The sequence below is a fragment of the Mustelus asterias genome, unplaced genomic scaffold (assembly GCF_964213995.1).
Source record: "Mustelus asterias unplaced genomic scaffold, sMusAst1.hap1.1 HAP1_SCAFFOLD_79, whole genome shotgun sequence".
Taxonomy (NCBI): domain Eukaryota; kingdom Metazoa; phylum Chordata; class Chondrichthyes; order Carcharhiniformes; family Triakidae; genus Mustelus; species Mustelus asterias.
This window is the reverse complement of record NW_027590137.1, coordinates 1,050,591-1,072,087: the sequence shown is the minus strand read 5'-3', so window position 1 is coordinate 1,072,087 and position 21,497 is coordinate 1,050,591. Positions and strand designations below refer to the sequence as shown.

Genomic DNA, 21,497 nt, shown 5'->3' with positions numbered 1-21,497 from the left:
AGATCAGCCATGAGGCTCGAGGGGCCAGATGGCCTACTCCTGCTCCTAGTTCTTATGTTCTTCCCACAATCCCCACATTTCCATGGCATCTCCCTGTGACTGCAATTATGTTCCAAAAGGCCAGATGATTGGTTGAAGCTTTCACCACACCTGACTAAACCTCTGACTAACCTGACTAAAACTGAGGATAAAGTATTGGTGTCTGTAAGGGCTAATACAATACCCTTGGTTTCCTTGTAGATCTGTGGCACCAAGTTCAAGACTCCTTCATGAATCATCCTCTTGGCCTCTCGCCTGTCAACTGTCCATGAGAATCTTATATGTTTCAGAATGTTCACTGCTCATTCTTCCAAACCTAATGGGTATAGGTGCAACCCTTCCCCAAAAGACAACGAGTTGGATTCTGCGGCCTCACTTGCCCCAAAACTGGAAAATCCCCCCCCCCTGAGGTCAAAGGACCTTTGTGTGGTCCAACCCCCAGCCTTCTACGATTCCTGTGGTGGGCGGGATGGGAGAATTCTCCCCTACACCTTCACAACCTTTCCTCAAAAGACAACACCTTCATCTTAGGAATGGACCTGGTGAACTTTCTCTGAACTCATTCCAATGAAAGCATGTCATTCCATCAGTAGGGAGACCAGAACCGTACACAGTATTCCAGCTGCTATCTCAGCAATGTCCTGTGTAGGTGCAGCAAGTTCCCTTTTTCAAACTCCACCCCCTTGCAGTAAAGTCCAACACTCCATTTGCCTTCTTCTTTACTTGCTGTACCTTCATCCTATTTTTTCACGATTCATGTACAAGGTCACCCAGATTCCTCTCTACGGCAGTATTCTTCAGTTTCTCTATATTTAAACAATTTTTTGCTTCTCTATTCTTCCTGCCAAAGTGGAAAAGCTCCCACTTTCCCGCACTATACTCCATCTGCCATTTTTCTGTCCATTCAGGTAACTTATCTGTGCCCCTTACAGATTTTTTGTCACAACCTCACAACTTGCTTTTCTACCTATCTTTGTATCATCAATTCTGGCTTCATCCAAGTCATTGATCAAGGTGGCTGTTTTTCTCTCTCTCAGTTGTGGGTGATATTTGTCTCTATTCTCCTGGAAACTGAATGAATCTTGTTCCAAACTGGGTTCAATATCAGACATTTCAGGGAGTCAGGAATCATTCGCCCCTGAACCTACACTGGTAAAACCCCAGAGAGTTCCTCAGTAAGGATTTTTCTGGTTCCTCACCATATATTAGTCAGGATACTGAAACCCAGCTTTTTTACAGTCCACTCCTGGAGGCCCCACTCCCTGAGCCTACAACATTCAGCAGTGTCAGTGCTGAAGTTTCACAGTGGGAGTGATTCCCAGAGTAACTGTCAATCAGATCACCATTGATGTCCAGGTTTGTGCAGTTTTAGTTATCCTGATGTCTAACACACACACATCAATAAAACAGGGAATTCCTGCAAACAAACTGCAGCTTCTTCTCTATCTGGAAATCCAATGTTTGTTGAATAATTGTCCCAGCGGTTAACAGGCTCCTGTGAACTCATCCAACTCATATTTTAATACTGACTTTAACAAATATATTTTAAATAGGTTTATTTTAAATGAGTTAAAACCAGCCTTAAAATGGTATATATAGTATAACAACCATGGTACTTTTCAGACTGGAAACTTTAACCTGCTGTTTCACTTTCATTTAGGAGCAGATCCCAGTTTTACACCAATCTCTGATTCATGTATCCAGCATTCACCGTCATTCTAAAAGCAGAAGTTGCTGCAAAATCTCAGTAAGTCTGACAGAATCTGTAAAGACAGGAACAGTTAATGTTTCCAGTTGAATGTGACTCTTCTTCAGTGTCAAAACATTAGCTCTGTTTCTCTCTCCAGAGATGCTGTCAGACCTGCTGAGTTTTTACAGCACTTCTTGTTTTTATTTACGAGTTCAGGACTCAGACAAGACAATCCACAATACAAATCTTACAACTGGGCCAGGGTTTATTAACATCAGCAGAAACAGACACCAATGAAAATGGTTGGGACCTCAATGAGATTAACAGCAAAATTCAGTCCTTGCAGTCACTCGTGAACATGATGGTGTTTCAGCAGGTGAGGTGATTGAGTGAATCCCTTCCCACACACGGAGCAGGTGAATGGCCTGTCCCCAGTGTGAATTCGCTGGTGCTTTACCAGGTTGGATGATTGACTGAATCCCTTGCCACAATCAGAGGAGGTGAATGGTCTCTCCCTGGTGTGAACTCGCTGGTGCCTCCGCAGACTGGATGAATCAATAAATCCCTTCCCACAACTGGAGCAAGTGAATGGCCTCTCTCCAGTGTGACTTGGCTGGTGTTTTAGCAGGTTGAATGACTGAGTAAATCCCTTCCCACACTCGGAGCAGATAAATGGCCTCTCCCTATTATGAATTCTCTGGTGTTTCAACAGGTCGGATGAATCAGTGAATCCCTTCCCACAATCAGAGCATCCTCCCCATTGACCAACTGTGAGAATGAACAAAATGCAGTCCTGGATGTAACTGAGAGCAGAAACAATAACAGCAGAATCCAACCCCTGGAATCACTCGTGAACTCGTTGGTGTCTCAGCAGCTGGGATGAAAGACTGAATCCCTTCCCACACTGAGAGCAGGTGAATGGCCTCTCCCCAGTGTGAACTCGCTGGTGTATCCGCAGGCTGGATAATCGAGTGAATCCCTTCTCACACTGAGAGCAGGTGAACGGCCTCTCCCCAGTGTGAATTCGCTGGTGTCTCAGCAGGTGGGATGACTGAGTGAATCCCTCCCCACACTGAGAGCAGGTGAATGGCCTCTCCCCAGTGTGAACTTCATGGTGTCTCTGCAGCTGGGATGACCGAGTGAATTCCTTCCCACACTGAGAGCAGGTGAATGGCCTCTCCCCAGTGTGAACTCGCTGGTGTCTCTGCAGCTGGTTTGACCAAGTGAATCCCTTCCCACACTGAGAGCAGGTGAATGGCCTCTCCCCAGTGTGAACCCGCTGGTGTATCCGCAGGCTGGATGAATCATAGAATCCCTTCCCACACTGAGAGCAGGTGAACGGCCTCTCCCCAGTGTGAACTCGCTGGTGTCTCAGCAGGCTGGATGGATTACAGAATCCCTTCTCACACTGAGAGCAGGTGAATGGCCTCTCCCCAGTGTGAACCCGCTGGTGTATCCGCAGGCTGGATGGATCACAGAATCCCTTCCCACACTGAGAGCAGGTGAACGGCCTCTCCCCAGTGTGAACTCGCTGGTGTGACTGCAGGATGGATAACCGAGTGAATCCCTTCCCACACTGAGAGCAGGTGAATGGCCTCTCCCCAGTGTGAACTCGCTGGTGTTTCTGCAGGGTGGATAACTGAGTGAATCCCTTCCCACACTGAGAGCAGGTGAACGGTCTCTCCCCAGTGTGAACTCGCTGGTGTGACTGCAGGATGGATAACCGAGTGAATCCCTTCCCACACTGAGAGCAGGTGAATGGCCTCTCCCCAATGTGGTTGCGCCAATGAGCTTCCAGCTCATTTGGGTATCTGTATCTCTTCGCACAGTCCGCACATTTCCATGGTTTCTCCATGGTGCAGGTGTCCTTGCCTCTCCCTTGGGTGGACAATCAGTTGAAGCCTTGTTCACACACAGAACACGGGTACAGTCTCTCCCCGCTGTGAATGGTGTGATAGTTATTCAGGCTGTGTAACTGGTTAAAGCTCTTTAGTCAGTGCACTGGAAGACTCTCACTCCAGTGTGGCCGTGTGTTGGTGCTTTTCCAGTCACACTGATGTTTGAAATCTTTTCAAATCAACAGACTGGACAACCATTTCTCCTTCTAGATTCAAAGGCCGATGATATTCAGCTCCCATGGAATATGACTCTGTCAGATCTAGACGTGACGTTTGAGATTTCGGCCTGTGATTCCTCTTTCAATATCCTGTAAAACAAGTTTACAAAAGTCATCAGTATCAGTACAGGATAGAAATTCAGAACAGACAATTCTAGTTTCTATCGAACATTCTTTCCTATTTCAGTCCCAAGAAGCTGTAAATCGCCATCCCACACACTCTCCCTCCATTCTCACTCTGCTGTATCTAATATTCACCCTCCCAATTCTCCTGAAGGTGCTGATTGACAGATCCATGCTCACTGCTTCTTGTCCTGGACACAGAGACCATAACAAATAGGAGCTGCAGTCGGCCATTTGGCCCATCGAGCCTTTTAAACTATTCAATGAGATAATTCGTTCATCTACCTCAGCATCATTCTCCCCACACTAAACCCATATCCCTTGATATCCTCAATATCTAAAAACCAATCAATCGCTCTCTTGCAAGTAGTTGATGACTGAGGTTTCACTGTCCTCAGGGATTGAGAATTCCAAAGCTTTACCACATCCTTGAGTGAAGAAATCCCCCCACATCTTAGCTTTTGCTCCATCTTCTTGTCTGTTCCCCATAACCCTTGACACCCTTGTCAGTCAAAGATCTGTCTAACTGGAATATATTCAATGATCCTCAGCCTCCACTGGTCCCTGTAGAAGAGAAATCCAAAAGACTAACAGCCCTCTGAGGGAAGAGACGTCTGGAAATATATATATATACAGGGGGATCTTCATCAGTTGATCGGTTAAGGAAGTGAGCCGATGATTGGCAAATGGATTTCAGTACAAATAATACAGAGCACAGAGGCACAACCTCAGGCTAAAGGGACGATCCTTTAAAACAGAGATAAGGAGGAATTTCTTCAGCCAGAGAGTGGGGAATTTGTGGAACTCTTTGCCGCAGAAGGCTGTGGAGGCCGGGTCATTGACTGTCTTTAAGACAGAGATAGATAGGTTCTTGATTAATAAGGGGATCAGGGGTGATCGCAAAAAGGCAGGAGAATGGGGATGAGAAAAATATCTGCCATGATTGAATGGCGGAGCAGACTCAATGGGCCAAGTGGCCTAATTCTGCTCCTATGTCTTATGGTCTTAAGTGTGAGTGTTGCATTTTGGAAAGTCAAACCAGGGTAGGACTTATACAGTGAATGGTAAGGCCCTGGGGAGTGTTGAGGAACAGAGGAACCCAGGAGTACAAGTATATCGTTCGTTGAAAGTGATGTCACAGGTAGACAGAGTGGTGAAGAAGGCATTTAGCACACTGGCCTTCATCAGTCAGGGCACTGAGTATAGGAGTTGGGACATTATGTTATAGTTGTATGAGTCGTTGGTGAGGCTGCACTTGGAGTATTGTGGACAGTTTTTGTAACCCTGTTATAGGAAAAACATTGATAAACTGTAAAGAGTGCAAAGAAGATTTATGAGGATGTTGCCGGGACTAATGGGTCTGAATGATCATGAGAGGTTGGACAGGCTCGGGTTTATTCCTTCGAATGTTGGAGAATGTGGGGTGACTATATTGAGGTGTATTAAATAATGAGGGGCATAGATAGGATGAACCCACATTGTCTTTTTGCCAGGGTCGGGGAATTGAAAACTAGAGGACATAGATTTAATATGAGAGGGGAAAGATTAAAAGGGACCTGAGGGGCAACTTCTTCATGCAGAGGGTGATGTGTACATGGATTGAGCTGCCAGAGAAAGTGGTTGAATGTTCAAACAGCAGGTTTAAACATTTAAAAAGCATTTGGATAAGTACATATCTCTCTAATCCTTTCCAATTCATGAGCCAAACACGGGCATTTGGGACTAGCTGGGAGGGCACCATGGTTGGCATGGATCAGTTGGGCCTAAGGGCCTGTTTCCGTGCTGTATTGCTCTATGACTCTATGTGCTGGCTGCATCAGCATCTACTGCCCATAACTCATTGCCCTTGAACTGAGTGGCTTGCATTGCTGGGGGATGTGGTAGATTTCCTTCTTTAAAGGACATTATTAAATCAGATGGATTTTTACAACAATTGTCATCAATGGACTTCCAATTCTAGATTTTTACTGAATTCAAATTTCAACATCTGCCACTGTGGGATTCGAACCCAGGGTTCACAGTGCATTGCCCTGGATCCCTGTATTACTAATCCAATAACACTATCACTGCACCATTGCCTGCCCATCCATGGTAAAGGAGTCACAGTAGCCCGAGATCCATGGAATCAGAGCATGCTCTAAATTTAACTTAATGCTCAGTAGCACTCACCCCAAAACCATTTCACTGTTTTCAACATTTTAAATCCGCTGGAGTCTACATCTGCAAAGATCTCAGAGAGATTGGTGTCCGGGAAAAATGTTGCAATCTTCAAATCTTGTCCCTGTAAATGAGGAAAGTTATAGGTGTAATTCAAGGTTAGAAATTCAAGACAGACAAACATTTCTTTTGGTCTGAGTTTGCTGTGTGTAAATCTTTCCCTTCTAATCCCCTGTAAAAGGAGTTTCCAAAATCCATCAGCATCTGTCCAGAACAGAAATTCCAAACATTCACTCCTCCTTTAACCTGGCACAGAATTACTTCAGCTGGGACAAAATTGCAGTGGAGGCAGTTCAGGGAAGATCCAGTTGGTTGATTCCTGAAATGAGGGGTTTTATCTTTCAGGTTGAGCAGCTTGGGCCTGTACTCTTTGGAGTTTAGAAGACTGAGAAGTAATCCTATTGAAATATCTGGGAATTTAAGGGCGGCATGGTGGCTAGCACTGCTGCCTCACAGCGCCAGGGTCCCAGGTTCAATTCCGGCCTTGGGTCACTGTCTGTGTGGAGTTTGCACATTTTCTGTGCACTGTCTGTGTGGGTTTCCTCCAGGTGCTCTGGTTTCCTTCCACAGTCCAAAGACTGTGGTTCGGTGGATTGGCTATGCTAAATTGACCCTCGTGTCAAATGCATGGGGTTGTGGGGATGGGGCTTGGGTGGGATTGTGGTCGGCACAGACTCGATGGGCCAAATGGCCTGCTTCTGCACTGTAGGGATTCTGTGATTCATATGATATAAGGTGCTTGACAAGGTAGATGCTGAGAGGATGTTTCCTCAGGTGTGGGAATCAAGTAAAAATAAAGGATCTCAAATTTAAGATGAAGATGAAGAGAGATCTTTTCTCTCAGCGGGTTGTTGATCTTTGGAACTCTGTCTTCACCAGTGAGGATTGGAGGCAGGTCATTGAATATATTCAAAGCTGAGGTTTTGATCCACAAGAGAGTTAAGGGTATGGACGGGCTGGGGGTAGCAAAGTAGACATGATCTTATTGAATGATGCAGCAGGCTCGATGGGCCGAATGACGGGCTCCTGTTTCGAATTCTTATTCCGATGTTCTTGGATAGCTGCGCATGCGCCCTGCTACCTATTGTCCCTCTGAAGATAGAGGTTCTGAACCAGCCCCCGAAACCACGCCCATTGTGACCCGTCACAGACAGCAGCGCATGTGCCCTCCTTCCCCGCTGAAACAAGATGGCGGCCGATAACCGGGGCCTGTTCCCGAGATAAAAGCCTGGGAGCTGTAAACCCGGGACCTGCAGGGTCTGATTCGGGCCGTGCAGCCTACAGCGGATGTTTGTGAAGCCTCCGCTCGCTCCCTCCCTACCCCAACTCCCGGCTCCACTTCTCCCGCAGCCCAACCGACTCACCCGCTGAAAAAAGCGTCTCCCGCATTCAGGACTCTGAGCAGTGACACTGCGCATGCCCCAGATACAGCACTGCGCCTGCGCAATAGGCTCCTGTGGAATGACTATAGAACATAGAACATTACAGCGCAGTACAGGCCCTTCGGCCCTCAATGTTGCACCGACCTGTGAAACGAATCTAAACCCATCCAACCTACACTATTCCAATCTCATCCATATGTTTATCCAATGACCCTTTAAATGCCCTTCATGTTGACGAGTCCACTACTGTTGCAGGCAGGGCATTCCACACCCTTACTACTCTCTGAGTAAAGAACCTACCTCTGACATCTGATCTATATCTATCACCCCTCAATTTAAAGCTATGCCCCCTCGTGCTAGCCATCATCATCCGAGGAAAAAGGCTTACACTGTCCAACTTATCTAATCCTCTGATCATCTTGAATGCCTCTATTAAGTCACCTCTTAAACTTCTTCTCTCCAACGAAAAAAGCCTCAAGTCACTCAGCCTTTCCTCATAAGACCTTCCCACCATACCAGGCAACATCCTGGTAAATCTCCTCTGCACCCTTTCCAATGCTTCCACATCCTTCCTATAATGCGGCGACCAGAACTGTACGCAATAGTCCAAGTGCGGCCGCACCAGAGTTTTGTACAGCTGCAACATGACAGCATGGCTCCGAAACTCAATCCCTCTTCTAATAAAAGCTAACACACTGTACGCCTTCTTAGCAACCCTATCAATCTGGGTGCCAACTTTCAGGGATCTATGCACATGGACATCGAGATCTCTCTGCTCATCCACACTACCAAGTATCTTACCATTAGCCCAGTACTCTGTATTCCTGTTACTCCTTCCAAAGTGAATCACCTCACACTTTTCCACATCAAACTCCATTTGCCACCTCTCAGCCCAGCACTGCAGCTTATCTATGTCCCTCTGTAACCTGCAACATCCTTCCACACTGTCCTCAACTCCACCGACTTTAGTGTCATCCGCAAATTTACTAACCCATCCTTCTACGCCCTCATCCAGACCATTTATAAAAATGACAAACAAAAGTGGCCCCAAAACAGATCCTTGCGGTACACTAGTAACTGAACTCCAGGATGAACATTTCCCATCAACCACCACCCTCTGTCTTCTTACAGCTAGCCAATTTCTGATCCAAATCTCAAAATCACCCTCAATCCCATGCCTCTGTATTTTCTGCAATAGCCTACCGTGGGGAACTTTATCAAATGCTTTACTTAAATCCATAAACACCACATCAACTGCTTTACCCTCATCCACCTCTTTGGTCACCTTCTCAAAGAACTCAATAAGGTTTGTGAAGCACGACCTTCCCTTCACAAAACCGTGCTGACTATCCCTAATCAAATTATTAATTTCGAGATGATTATAAATCCTATCTCTTCTAATCCTTTCCAAAACTTTGCCCACAACAGAAGTAAGGCTCACTGGTCTATAATTACCAGGGTTGTCTCTACTCCCCTTCTTGAACAAGGGGACAACATTTGCTATTCTCCAGTCTTCTGGCACTATTCCTGTAGACAATGACATAAAAATCAAAGCCAAAGGCTCTGCAATCTCCTCCCTAGCTTCCCAGCGAATGCTAGGATAAATCCCATCCGGCCCAGGGGACTTATCTATTTTCACACTTTCCAGAATTGCTAACACCTCCTCCTTATGAACCTCAATCCCGTCTAGTCCAATAGCCTGTATCTCAGTATTCTCTTCGACAACATTGTCTTTTTCCTGTGTGAATACTGACGAAAAATATTCATTTAGCGCCTCTCCTATCTCTTCAGACTCCACGCACAACTTCCCACTACTGTCCTTGACTGGCCCTAATCTTACCCTAGTCATTCTTTTATTCCTGACATACCTGTAGAAAGCGTTAGGATTTTCCTTGATCCTACCTGCCAAAGACTTCTCATGTCCCCTCCTGGCTCTTCTTAGCTCTCTCTTCAGCTCCTTCCTGGCGAACTTGTAACTCTCAAGCGCCCTTACTGAGCCTTCACGTCTCATCTTTACATAAGTCTCCTTCTTCCTCTTCACAAGAGATTCAACTTCTTTAGTAAACCACGGTTCCCCCGCTCGACCACTACCTCCTTGCCTGACAGGTACATACTTATCAAGGACACGCAGTAGCTGTTCATTGAACAAGCTCCACATTTCAATTGTGCCCATCCCCTACAGATTTCTTCCCCATCCTGTGCATCCTAAATCTCGCCTAATCGCATCATAATTTCCTTTCCCCCAGCTATAATACTTGCCCTGCGGTGTATACCTATCCCTTTCCATTGCTAAAGTAAACGTAACCGAATTGTGGTCACTATCACCAAAGTGTTCACCTACCTCCAAATCTAACACCTGGCCTGGTTCATTACCCAGTACCAAATCCAATGTGGCCTCGCCTCTTGTTGGTCTATCTACATACTGTGTCAGCAAACCCTCCTGCACACATTGGACAAAAACTGACCCATCTAAAGTACTCGAACTATAGCATTTCCAGTCAATATTTGTAAAGTTAAAGTCCCCCATAACAACTGCCCTGTTACTTTCGCTCCTATCCAGAATCATCTTTGCAATCTTTTCCTCTACATCTCTGGAACTTTTCGGAGACCTATAGAAAACTCCCATCAGGGTGACCTCTCCTTTCCTGTTTCTAACCTCAGCCCATACTACCTCAGTAGACGAGTCCTCATCAAACATCCTTTCGGCCACCGTAATACTGTCCTTGACTAACAATGCCGCACCTCCTCCTCTTTTACCACCTTCCCTGATCTTACTGAAACATCTAAACCCCGGAACCTGCAACAACCATTCCTGTCCCTGCTCTATCCATGTCCCCGAAATGGCCACAACATCGAAGTCCCAGGTACCAGCCCATGCTGCAAGTTCACCCACGTTATTCCGGATGCTCCTGGCATTGAAGTAGACACACTTCAAAGCACCTTCCTGCCTGCCGGTACACTCCTGCGACCTTGAAATCTTATTCATCACCTCACCACTCACATCCTCCTGTACACTGGAGCAGAAATCCAGGTTCCCACCCCCCTGCCGAATTAGTTTAAACCCTCCCGAAGAGCATTAGCAAATTTCCCCCCCAGGATATTAGTACCCCTCTGGTCCAGGTGAAGACCATCCCGTTTGTAGAGGTCCCACCTACCCCAGAATGAGCGCCAATTATCCAGGTATCTAAATCCTTCCCTCCTGCACCATTCCTGTAGCCACGTGTTCAACTGCTCTCTCTCCCTATTCCTCTCCTCACTAGCACGTGGCACGGGTAACAAACCAGAGATAACAACTCTATTTGTTCTCGCTCTAAGCTTCCACCCTAACTCCCTGAATTTCTGCCTTATATCCCCATCTCTTTTCCTACCTATGTCATTGGTGCCTGTGTGGACCACAACTTGGGGCTGGTCCCCTTCCCCCTTAAGGATCTTGAAAACACGATCCGAGACATCAAAGACCCTGGTACCTGGGAGGCAACACACCAGCCGCGAGTCCCTCTCGCTCTCACAGAATCTCCGATCTGTCCCCCTAACTATGCAGTTCCCAATGACTAATGCTCTACTCCTCCCCCCCTTTCCCTTCTGAGCAACAGGGACAGACTCTGTGCCAGAGATCTGTACCCCATGGCTTACCCCTGGTAAGTCGCCCTCCCCAACAGTATCCAAAACGGTATACTTGTTATACAGAGGAACGGCCACAGGGGATCGCTGCACTGTCTGCTTCTTACCCTTTCTAACAGTCACCCAAGTATCCTCATTCCTAGGAGTATGAACCTCCCTGTAGCTTTTATCTATAACTGTCTCTGCCTCCCGAATGATCCTGAGTTCATCCAGTTCCAACTCCAGATCCCTAACATGGTCTTCAAGGAGCTGGAATTGGGTGCACTTCCTGCAGGTGTACTCAGCTGGGACACTAATGGTGTCCCTCACCTCACACATCCCACAGGAGGAACATTGCACTGCCTGCACTGACATCCCTGCTAACTTCCCGAACTAATAAACGAAAGAGAAAAGAAGAAAAAGAAAAAGAAAGCTCACCTGCTCTCACACCGAGTCTTTTTTTTTAGGTTAGAGGAGGAGGGAGGGTGGGAGACTCTATACACGTGTAGAGTCTCGGGTTACCTCCCCGTTCAAATTTAGTGGGCAAAAAAAAAACGTCCCAGGTCTCCCTACGGCTGACTTCCAGTTTCCTGTTTCTCAGGAAAAAAACAACTCCGAAAAAAGTAAGTAAAAATAAATTCAGCTTATCTTATCTTCCAGTTCTGCCCTCCAAAAATCACTCCCCTCTCTGCCCGCTTCACCGGAAGAATAGGGCACGTTCACAACCGCAGGGGCACCTGGGAATTAACAGCGCCATTGTCAATCAAAGACATAATAGAAAATTATCTTGTGCAATTGAGATCAATTAATTTTTTAAAATACATTCCTCTGAATTTGTGCACTGCCATTCTCTATTTCTAAAATTGATTTAAACCAGTGCTCTCCTGTGGGAACACCCTGAGTTTTTAAAACATTTCTCACTGGTTTCCCCCCTCCCCCCGCTCTCCTGAAGGTGCTCATACTGATTGGGTAAATCCCCCAGAAACTGGTTTATTTCACTTTCTTTCTCCTGAGACTGAATATTCTGTTTTATGCAATGATACATCACAGATGGAAACCATTTGGCTCACATTTCCATGCTGTAAACCTCTGTGACTTTATCCTGCCCAGCCGGGCTCTCTTTAAGATCGATCCAATTAATTCCACAGCCCTGCTGGCAGAGTCAGAACAATGTATATTTACTGCAGCAATGCAGGAGGTAAATAGAGAATGTTTTTAGTTGTATATTTCTCAGACACACTCACCCCTGGAAAGATCAATCGGCCGGTGTACCAAGCAAATATTAAGGTTCCACTTAAAATTAAAACAGAAGGTGCAGAAAAAAAGCAGCAGTTACCAGGGCCGAGTTGATGGTCAAAATGATGGTGCTGAGCTGCCTTTAGAAAATAACCAGCAATCCAACAAGTCACTCACAATATTGAATCAAACAAAATTGATCAAAGATTCAGATAAAGTATTCTGTTTTCCAACATGATGCTGTGATATTTTGTGATGGTTTCAATGTTCTCAAAACTACTTGGTGTAGTCCTGGTTTATTTTATACTCACTCCCACCCATCGCTGTCCATGAAGCACATTACCCCCACTCTGATTCTCCATCCCATCAGAGACAACTCAGTCACTGACTGGAAATTAGGGCTTTTAATGACAGCTCTGACAGCCTGGAATGCACCATGAGGCAGAAACAACCCGAGCTAACAAACCCCAGACAGTGAACATTATCCCCCCCAGACCCAAATATAAAACAGTGAACATTATCCCCCCCAGACCCAAATATAAAACAGTGAACATTATCCCCCCCAGACCCAAATATAAAACAGTGAACATTATCCCCCCCAGACCTGAATATAAAACAGTGAACATTATCCCCCCAGACCCGAATATAAAACAGTGAACATTATCCCCCAGACCCGAATATAAAACAGTGAACATTATCCCCCCCAGACCCGAATATAAAACAGTGAACATTATCCCCCAGACCCGAATATAAAACAGTGAACATTATCCCCCCCAGACCCGAATATAAAACAGTGAACATTATCCCCCAGACCCGAATATAAAACAGTGAACATTATCCCCCCCAGACCCGAATATAAAACAGTGAACATTATCCCCCAGACCCGAATATAAAACAGTGAACATTATCCCCCCCCAGACCCGAATATAAAACAGTGAACATTATCCCCCCGAGACCTGAATATAAAACAGTGAACATTATCCCCCCCCAGACCCGAATATAAAACAGTGAACATTATTCCCCCCCCAGACCCGAATATAAAACAGTGAACATTATCCCCCCAGACCCGAATATAAAACAGTGAACATTCTCCCCCCCAGACCCGAATATAAAACAGTGAACATTATCCCCCAGACCCGAATATAAAACAGTGAACATTCTCCCCCCCAGACCCGAATATAAAACAGTGAAGATTATTGACCCAGACCTGAAGAGAAAAGAGTGAATATTATAGCCCAGACTCGAGTATAAAACAGAGAACATTATCCCCCAGACCCGAATATAAAACAGTGAACATTATCCCCCAGACCCGAATATAAAACAGTGAACATTATCTCCCAGACCCGAATATAAAACAGTGAACATTATCCCCCCCCAGACCTGAATATAAAACAGTGAACATTATCTCCCAGACCCGAATATAAAACAGTGAACATTCTCCCCCAGACCTGAATATAAAACAGTGAACATTCTCCCCCAGACCTGAATATAAAACAGTGAACATTATCCCCCCCAGACCCAAATATAAAACAGTGAACATTATCCCCCCCAGACCCGAATATAAAACAGTGAACATTATCCCCCCCAGACCCAAATATAAAAGTGAACATTATCCCCCCCAGACCCGAATATAAAACAGTGAACATTATCCCCCCCAGACCCGAATATAAAACAGTGAACATTATCCCCCCCAGACCCGAATATAAAACAGTGAACATTATCCCCCAGACCCAAATATAAAACAGTGAACATTATCCCCCCCAGACCCGAATATAAAACAGTGAACATTATCCCCCCCCATACCCGAATATAAAACAGTGAACATTATCCCCCCCCAGACCCGAATATAAAACAGTGAACATTATCCCCCAGACCCAAATATAAAACAGTGAACATTATCCCCCCCAGACCCGAATATAAAACAGTGAACATTCTCCCCCCCAGACCCGAATATAAAACAGTGAAGATTATTGACCCAGACCTGAAGAGAAAAGAGTGAATATTATAGCCCAGACTCGAGTATAAAACAGAGAACATTATCCCCCAGACCCGAATATAAAACAGTGAACATTATCCCCCAGACCCGAATATAAAACAGTGAACATTATCTCCCAGACCCGAATATAAAACAGTGAACATTATCCCCCCCCAGACCTGAATATAAAACAGTGAACATTATCTCCCAGACCCGAATATAAAACAGTGAACATTCTCCCCCAGACCTGAATATAAAACAGTGAACATTCTCCCCCAGACCTGAATATAAAACAGTGAACATTATCCCCCCCAGACCCAAATATAAAAGTGAACATTATCCCCCCCAGACCCGAATATAAAACAGTGAACATTATCCCCCCCAGACCCAAATATAAAAGTGAACATTATCCCCCCCAGACCCGAATATAAAACAGTGAACATTATCCCCCCCAGACCCGAATATAAAACAGTGAACATTATCCCCCCCAGACCCGAATATAAAACAGTGAACATTATCCCCCAGACCCAAATATAAAACAGTGAACATTATCCCCCCCAGACCCGAATATAAAACAGTGAACATTATCCCCCCCCATACCCGAATATAAAACAGTGAACATTATCCCCCCCCAGACCCGAATATAAAACAGTGAACATTATCCCCCAGACCCAAATATAAAACAGTGAACATTATCCCCCCCAGACCCGAATATAAAAGTGAACATTATCCCCCAGACCCGAATATAAAACAGTGAACATTATCCCCCCCAGACCTGAATATAAAACAGTGAACATTATCCCCCCCAGACCCGAATATAAAACAGTGAACATTATCCCCCCCAGACCCGAATATAAAACAGTGAACATTATCCCCCCCCAGACCCGAATATAAAACAGTGAACATTATCCCCCCCAGACCCGAATATAAAACAGTGAACATTATCCCCCCAGACCCGAATATAAAACAGTGAACATTATCCCCCAGACCCGAATATAAAACAGTGAACATTATCCACCCCAGACCCGAATATAAAACAGTGAACATTATCCCCCCCCAGACCCGAATATAAAACAGTGAACATTATCCCCCCCAGACCCGAATATAAAACAGTGAACATTATCCCCCCAGACCCGAATATAAAACAGTGAACATTATCCCCCAGACCCGAATATAAAACAGTGAACATTATCCCCCCCCAGACCCGAATATAAAACAGTGAACATGATCCCCCCCCATACCCGAATATAAAACAGTGAACATTATCCCCGCCCAGACCCGAATATAAAACAGTGAACATTATCCCCCAGACCCAAATATAAAACAGTGAACATTATCCCCCCCAGACCTGAATATAAAACAGTGAACATTATCCCCCCCAGACCTGAATATAAAACAGTGAACATTATCCCCCCCCATACCCGAATATAAAACAGTGAACATTATCCCCCCCCAGACCTGAATATAAAACAGTGAACATTATCCCCCCCAGACCTGAATATAAAACAGTGAACATTATCCCCCCCAGACCCGAATATAAAACAGTGAACATTATCCCCCCCCCAGACCCGAATATAAAACAGTGAACATTATCCCCCCCAGACCCGAATATAAAACAGTGAACATTATCCCCCAGACCCGAATATAAAACAGTGAACATTATCCCCCAGAACCGAATATAAAACAGTGAACATTATCCCTCAGACCCGAATATAAAACAGTGAACATTATCCCCCCCAGATTTGAATATAAAACAGTGAACATTATCCCCCCCAGACCCGAATATAAAACAGTGAACATTATCCCCCCCAGACCCGAATATAAAACAGTGAACATTATCCCCCAGACCCGAATATAAAACAGTGAACATTATCCCCCCCAGACCCGAATATAAAACAGTGAACATTATCCCCCAGACCCGAATATAAAACAGTGAACATTATCCCCCCCAGACCCGAATATAAAACAGTGAACATTCTCCCCCCCAGACCCGAATATAAAACAGTGAACATTATCCCCCAGACCCGAATATAAAACTGTGAACATTCTCCCCCCCAGACCCGAATATAAAACAGTGAAGATTATTGACCCAGACCTGAAGAGAAAAGAGTGAATATTATAGCCCAGACTCGAGTATAAAACAGAGAACATTATCACACCCAGACCCGAAAATAAAACAATGAACATTATCCCCCCCAGATTTGAATGTAAAATGGTGAACATTACAGTGCCGGCTCGCCCAGTAAATGGCTGACAGAATAAAACAGCATGTTCCTTGATTTGTTCATAATAGGTAGTGATTTTCTTTTCAGCAGCCCACACTCACAAAACCAAAAATACAATATTTACTGTGATTACAGATTGGGCAGCACTTGCTGAACAATCCTGAGTGTGCCAATAGCTACACTCAATCAATTGAAGATAATCAGTCGAGTTCATAATATGGCTCAGTTATATTTGCGAGAAGTGACATACATATATATATGCAGCGATCCTTTCCCTGCAAACAAAAGCCTTGTACCTTTTTTGAATTTCCCAGAAGCTTGAGAAACCTACAGTCTCCTATTGGTTTCTCCATGGCAAAGCTTCAAGTCAATGAGAGTCCACCAATTAGCACCCTTTTCTCCTGTAGTATAAATTGCAATCATTTAAAATTTGGCATTCTTCCGTTTGTCCTGATGAGTGCATGCTGAAAAGATTCAGCAACATGTCTCTCTTGTCAGCAATATTCAAGTTCAGTACCAACAAGTATCTGTGCATTGTTTTATGTTCCTTAACAATTTAATGTGATCGTGGAAGTGTCACTGTGAAGAATGTGTAAGTCAGTAAGAATTGTCAGCATTTTCTCATTGGAAATCTTAATCAGTGGAATCTTTCAGACACTGAATTGTAGTTTGTACCAAACGTCAATTTCAGATTGAAGGAAAATGTATTATAAACAAGTTCCTGTTGAGAGTTCCTGAATAAAACAAACAAAAAAATCACAGATAGTACGTTTAAAAGGGGACACAACAGCCCTGAAAATCAGTGACATCTCAGAATATTAAAGCAGAATTCCAATTGTAGGGATTGTTAATGTCAGCAGAAACAAACCAATATTGTCAGAATATCAATCCTGAATGTGATTAACAGCAGCAGTAACTGCAAAACCTAACTCCTGCTGACAATTGTGAACTTGCAGATGTGTCAGCAAGTGGGATGACCGAGTGTATCCCTTCCCACACAGAGCAAGTGAATGGCCTCTCCTCAGTGTGGGTGAGATCATGTAAATGCAGGCTGCCAGACTGAGTGAATCACTTCCCACACATGGAGCAAGTGAATGGTCTCTCCCCAGTGTGAGTGCGTTGATGAGCAGTGAGAATTGATAACTGCCTGAAACTCTTTCCACAGTATGTGCAAATAAATGGCTTCTCCTCAGTGTGAATTCGCTGATGTGACAGGAGGCCGGATGAATTGGTGAATTCCCTCCCACACGTGGACAGGTGAACGGCCTTTCCCCAGTGTGTACTCGCTTGTGTGCACTGAGGTTGGATGAAGACCTGAACCTCTTTCCACAGGAAGTGGAACTGAACGGTCGCTCCTCTGTGTGAACTCGCTGGTGTGACAGCAGGTTAGATGACAGAGTGAATCTCTTACCACACACGGAACAGGTGAATAGCTTCTCTCCTGTGTGAATTCGCTGGTGTGACCAAAGACCGGATGGTCAAGCAATTCCTTCCCACACAAGGAGCAGGTGAACAACCTCTCCCCAGTGTGAACTCGCTGATGTGCACCGAGGTTGGATGAATATGAGAACCCCTTTCCACAGGTGGAGCAGCTGAACGGCCTCTCCTCAGTGTGAATTTGCTGGTGTAACAGCAGGTGGGATGAGGTAGTGAATCTTTTCCCACACACGGAGCAGGTGAATGGCCTCTCTCCAGTGTGACTGCGTCTATGGTTTTCCAGCAAGTATGGATAATTGAATCCTTTATCACAATCCTCACATTTCCACGGTGCAGGTGACTTTGTGTCTCTCAAGGTTGGATGATCAATTGAAGCCTTATCCACACACGGACCACGTTTATGGTTTCTTCTCACTGTGAATGGTGTGATTTTTTTCAGGCTGTGTAACCGGTTAAAGCTCTTTTCAGTCAGTTCACTGGAACACTCTCACTCGGGGGGGGTGTGTCTCGGGTCTTTTTCTGCCACATTGAATTTTTAAAATTTTCTTCCACTGACAAAACAGGCAATGATTTCTCCCTCCACTGTAAAAAGCAATCATACTGAGGTCATGATGAATCAAATGGTTCTGCAGACCTTGACCTAAAGTTTAGTTTGAGTTTCCTGTCTGTGAATCCTCCTCTTCTAGTTCCCTGCAAAAAGAGCTTAAAAAACGAATTCATAACAGACAATTCGAGTTTCCATGGAACACTTCTTCATCTCATTTATCTTGAGCTGTAATCTCCATCCCACACACTCTCTCTTGTCCCTGGTCTAAATCAAACTCCTTGCCCCATCTCCACCATTTCATGTCTCCACTCTGAGACCAGCTCCCTCTGCCTTGTCACTCTGGCTGGATTCAGTTCTCCAGATCATGTGCAGATTGACTGTACAACCAAGGAGTCAATTATTTTCTTTTAAGGTCAGGGGACATGAAGTCCCACCGACTCTGTTGTTACCACAATGGCCACACGTCCCCTGCTCACCACTGAAACAACACGGTGACCGTTAACACGGACCTGTTCCGAGGAAAGGCTCCATTTTATTTGTGCCACAGCACCAGGGGAATTACCTCCTGCACAGGCACAAAGGTATCATCAGTCACAGGAAGTAATGGCAGCTGGTGTCTCAAACCTCATTTTAACATTTGCTCCCAGACATTCTAAATTACATTTGAAATACAAACTGACTTCTGGCATTATGGAGTAAATTAAAACATAATCATTTTCAGAATGACCATTCCCGAGAATCAATTCCCAAATCAGTAATATTAAAATTCTTATCAGAAATACATTGGAAAAACGGCTATTTTAATGGACATTTTCACAAACGCTATAAAAATGATTTTTCAAAAAAAATTAATATTTTCTTCAACAGATGAATAATAATTTAATAAAACAACCACCCAATGAGGATCCTGACTCAGGGTTTCTGAGCTTCATTGACCGCTAACTGAACCAGCCGGGAATTGTCTCCACAAAACTTCCCCAACTCTCTCCCGGGAAAAAGCTGCAAACCCGGGAGCTGCAGCTTTTTACTGGGGGTGTTGGGGCCTCCAGCGGGTGTTTGTGAATCCTCCCCGCCCACCTCCCAGGGTTTCCTTCCTTCCCAGAGATCAGAGTCCTCATTGATTTGAGGCCAAAGTGTAACCTCTTATTTATTGTCCCCCTCCCCCATCCTCTGATGTGAACCATCCTCCAGTGGCTGAGCCAGGATGGGGCCGTTAACCTGGGCCTGTTCCCGGGAGGGAGGGAGGGAGGGAGAAGCCCCGCAGCTGCAAACCAGGGAGCTGACAATGATTCTGAAGGGTTTGCGGATCCACAAAGTGTTTCCAAATCCTCCCAGCCACCGCCTAACGCTGACTCCCCTTCTCCGGGACAAACAAGCGCCAAGGACAGCAATGACACTGCGCATGCTCCACGTCACAATGCCCGGGAACTGATTGACAGCAGCTCCGGACCAATAGGAGGAGGGGGCGGGGCTGGAGGACCGAGCAGAAGCGGCTGGTCCTCCAACCAATCAGACTGAATGGGGGGGGAGGGGGCTGAGCCTGGAGCTCCCATCTGTCTGCGCGTGCGCTCGGCCGCACACTGTCAAGATTGCGATCGTTCACCCGGGCCTGAATCGGGGGAAAAGCCCGAACAACCTTTCAACGGTTCAAATATCGAATCCGAGCTTCCTATTGGGGGCTTGCGGCCTCCACGGGACTTTTATGAAGCCTCGAAGTCCGCCCACCCACCGGCTCCATCACTCATTCCTGATTTACCCGGTGTTATCGCCCGGACTGAATATTTCCTCAACCGCCTCAATCCTCAGTGATCGGCACTGCGCATGCTCCAGATCCCCACAGTGCAACTCGCCCTCAGCCCCGCCCCTCATTCACTCCGATTGGTTGGAGGACCAGCCGCTCTCGCTCGGTCCTCCAGCCCCGCCCCCTCATTCATTCTGAATGTTTTGTCTTCTCCCAAAACCCAAGGCCATCTTTCCCAGAACTCCACATTTGAATTCTTCAATCAGGTTTCTGCCTTGCCACATTACTGAAACAGCTCTTATCAAAGTCCGCACTGACATCCTATGTGACTGCAACAAAAATGAACTTTCCCTTTTTATCCTCGACCTATTTGCAGCCTTTGGCAAGGTCGCCCACATCATTCTGCTCCATCCCTCTCCACTGTCGTCCAGCTGGGTGGGGCTACTCTCTTCTGGTTCTACATGGGCGGCACGGTGGCACAGTGGTTAGCACTGCTGTCTCAAGCACCAGGGACTCGGGTTCGATTCTGGGTCACTGTCTGTGTGGGTTTCCTCCGGATGTTCTGGTTTCCTCCACAGTTCAAAAGATGTACTGGTTCGCATTGACCATGCCAAATTCTCCCTCAGTGTACCCAAACAGGCGCAGGAATGTGGCGACTAGGGGATTTTCATAGTAACTTCATCGCAATGTTAATGTAAGCCTACTTGTGAAACTAATAAATAAACATTAAACGTTAAACCTATTCTTCTCTCTTCAATCAGAGTCAGAGAATCACTTATAATATCTTCCCTTCCCATTCCCACACTTACCTCTGGTGTCTCCAGAGGCTTGGCCTCTTATTTCTTATCAACATATTCCCATCAGTGACAACATCTGAAAACAGTGTCAGTTTTCACATTTACTCTGTTAAAGAGACAATATAAATGTAGAGTGTTGTTATTGTCTGACAATGATAGATCAGGAATATCACAAACATTTTAAATGTTCATTCCACATTTCTATTTCTTCTCAAAGTCTCAGTCTGGAACAGATCCCAATTTAACACCAATCTCTGACTTGACATCACATTTCCAATATTCACCGTTGTTCTTCCTGACTCTAAACCCAGTTGTAAAGGAGTTTCTGTTCTCCCTCCAGGACCACTGAATCATGGAAGAGTGTGGCTGGGA

At 45.4% G+C, this 21,497-nt stretch overlaps 2 protein-coding genes across 2 annotated transcripts in view; both read right to left on the bottom strand.

Annotated features, from left to right (window-relative positions):
- Positions 1 to 1,976: 1,976 nt before the first annotated feature.
- Positions 1,977 to 21,497, bottom strand: part of LOC144483802 (uncharacterized) — a 186,477-nt gene continuing 166,956 nt past the window's right edge. The window contains exons 11-12 of the mRNA XM_078202341.1: positions 3,241 to 3,608; positions 1,977 to 3,072 (exon numbers count right to left, since the gene is read on the bottom strand). Of these exons, the coding sequence (XP_078058467.1) occupies positions 2,574 to 3,072; positions 3,241 to 3,608 (867 nt within the window). The 3' untranslated portion in view covers positions 1,977 to 2,573. The remainder of the gene's footprint in view (positions 3,073 to 3,240; positions 3,609 to 21,497) is intronic.
- LOC144483825 (uncharacterized) lies at positions 3,592 to 20,426 on the bottom strand. Its single transcript, XM_078202372.1, has 3 exons — positions 20,344 to 20,426; positions 6,138 to 11,904; positions 3,592 to 3,935 (listed from the first exon to the last, which is right to left on the bottom strand). Exon 2 carries the CDS (start codon positions 11,540 to 11,542, stop codon positions 10,619 to 10,621), a length of 924 nt encoding a protein of 307 aa, XP_078058498.1. The 5' UTR covers positions 11,543 to 11,904; positions 20,344 to 20,426; the 3' UTR covers positions 3,592 to 3,935; positions 6,138 to 10,618.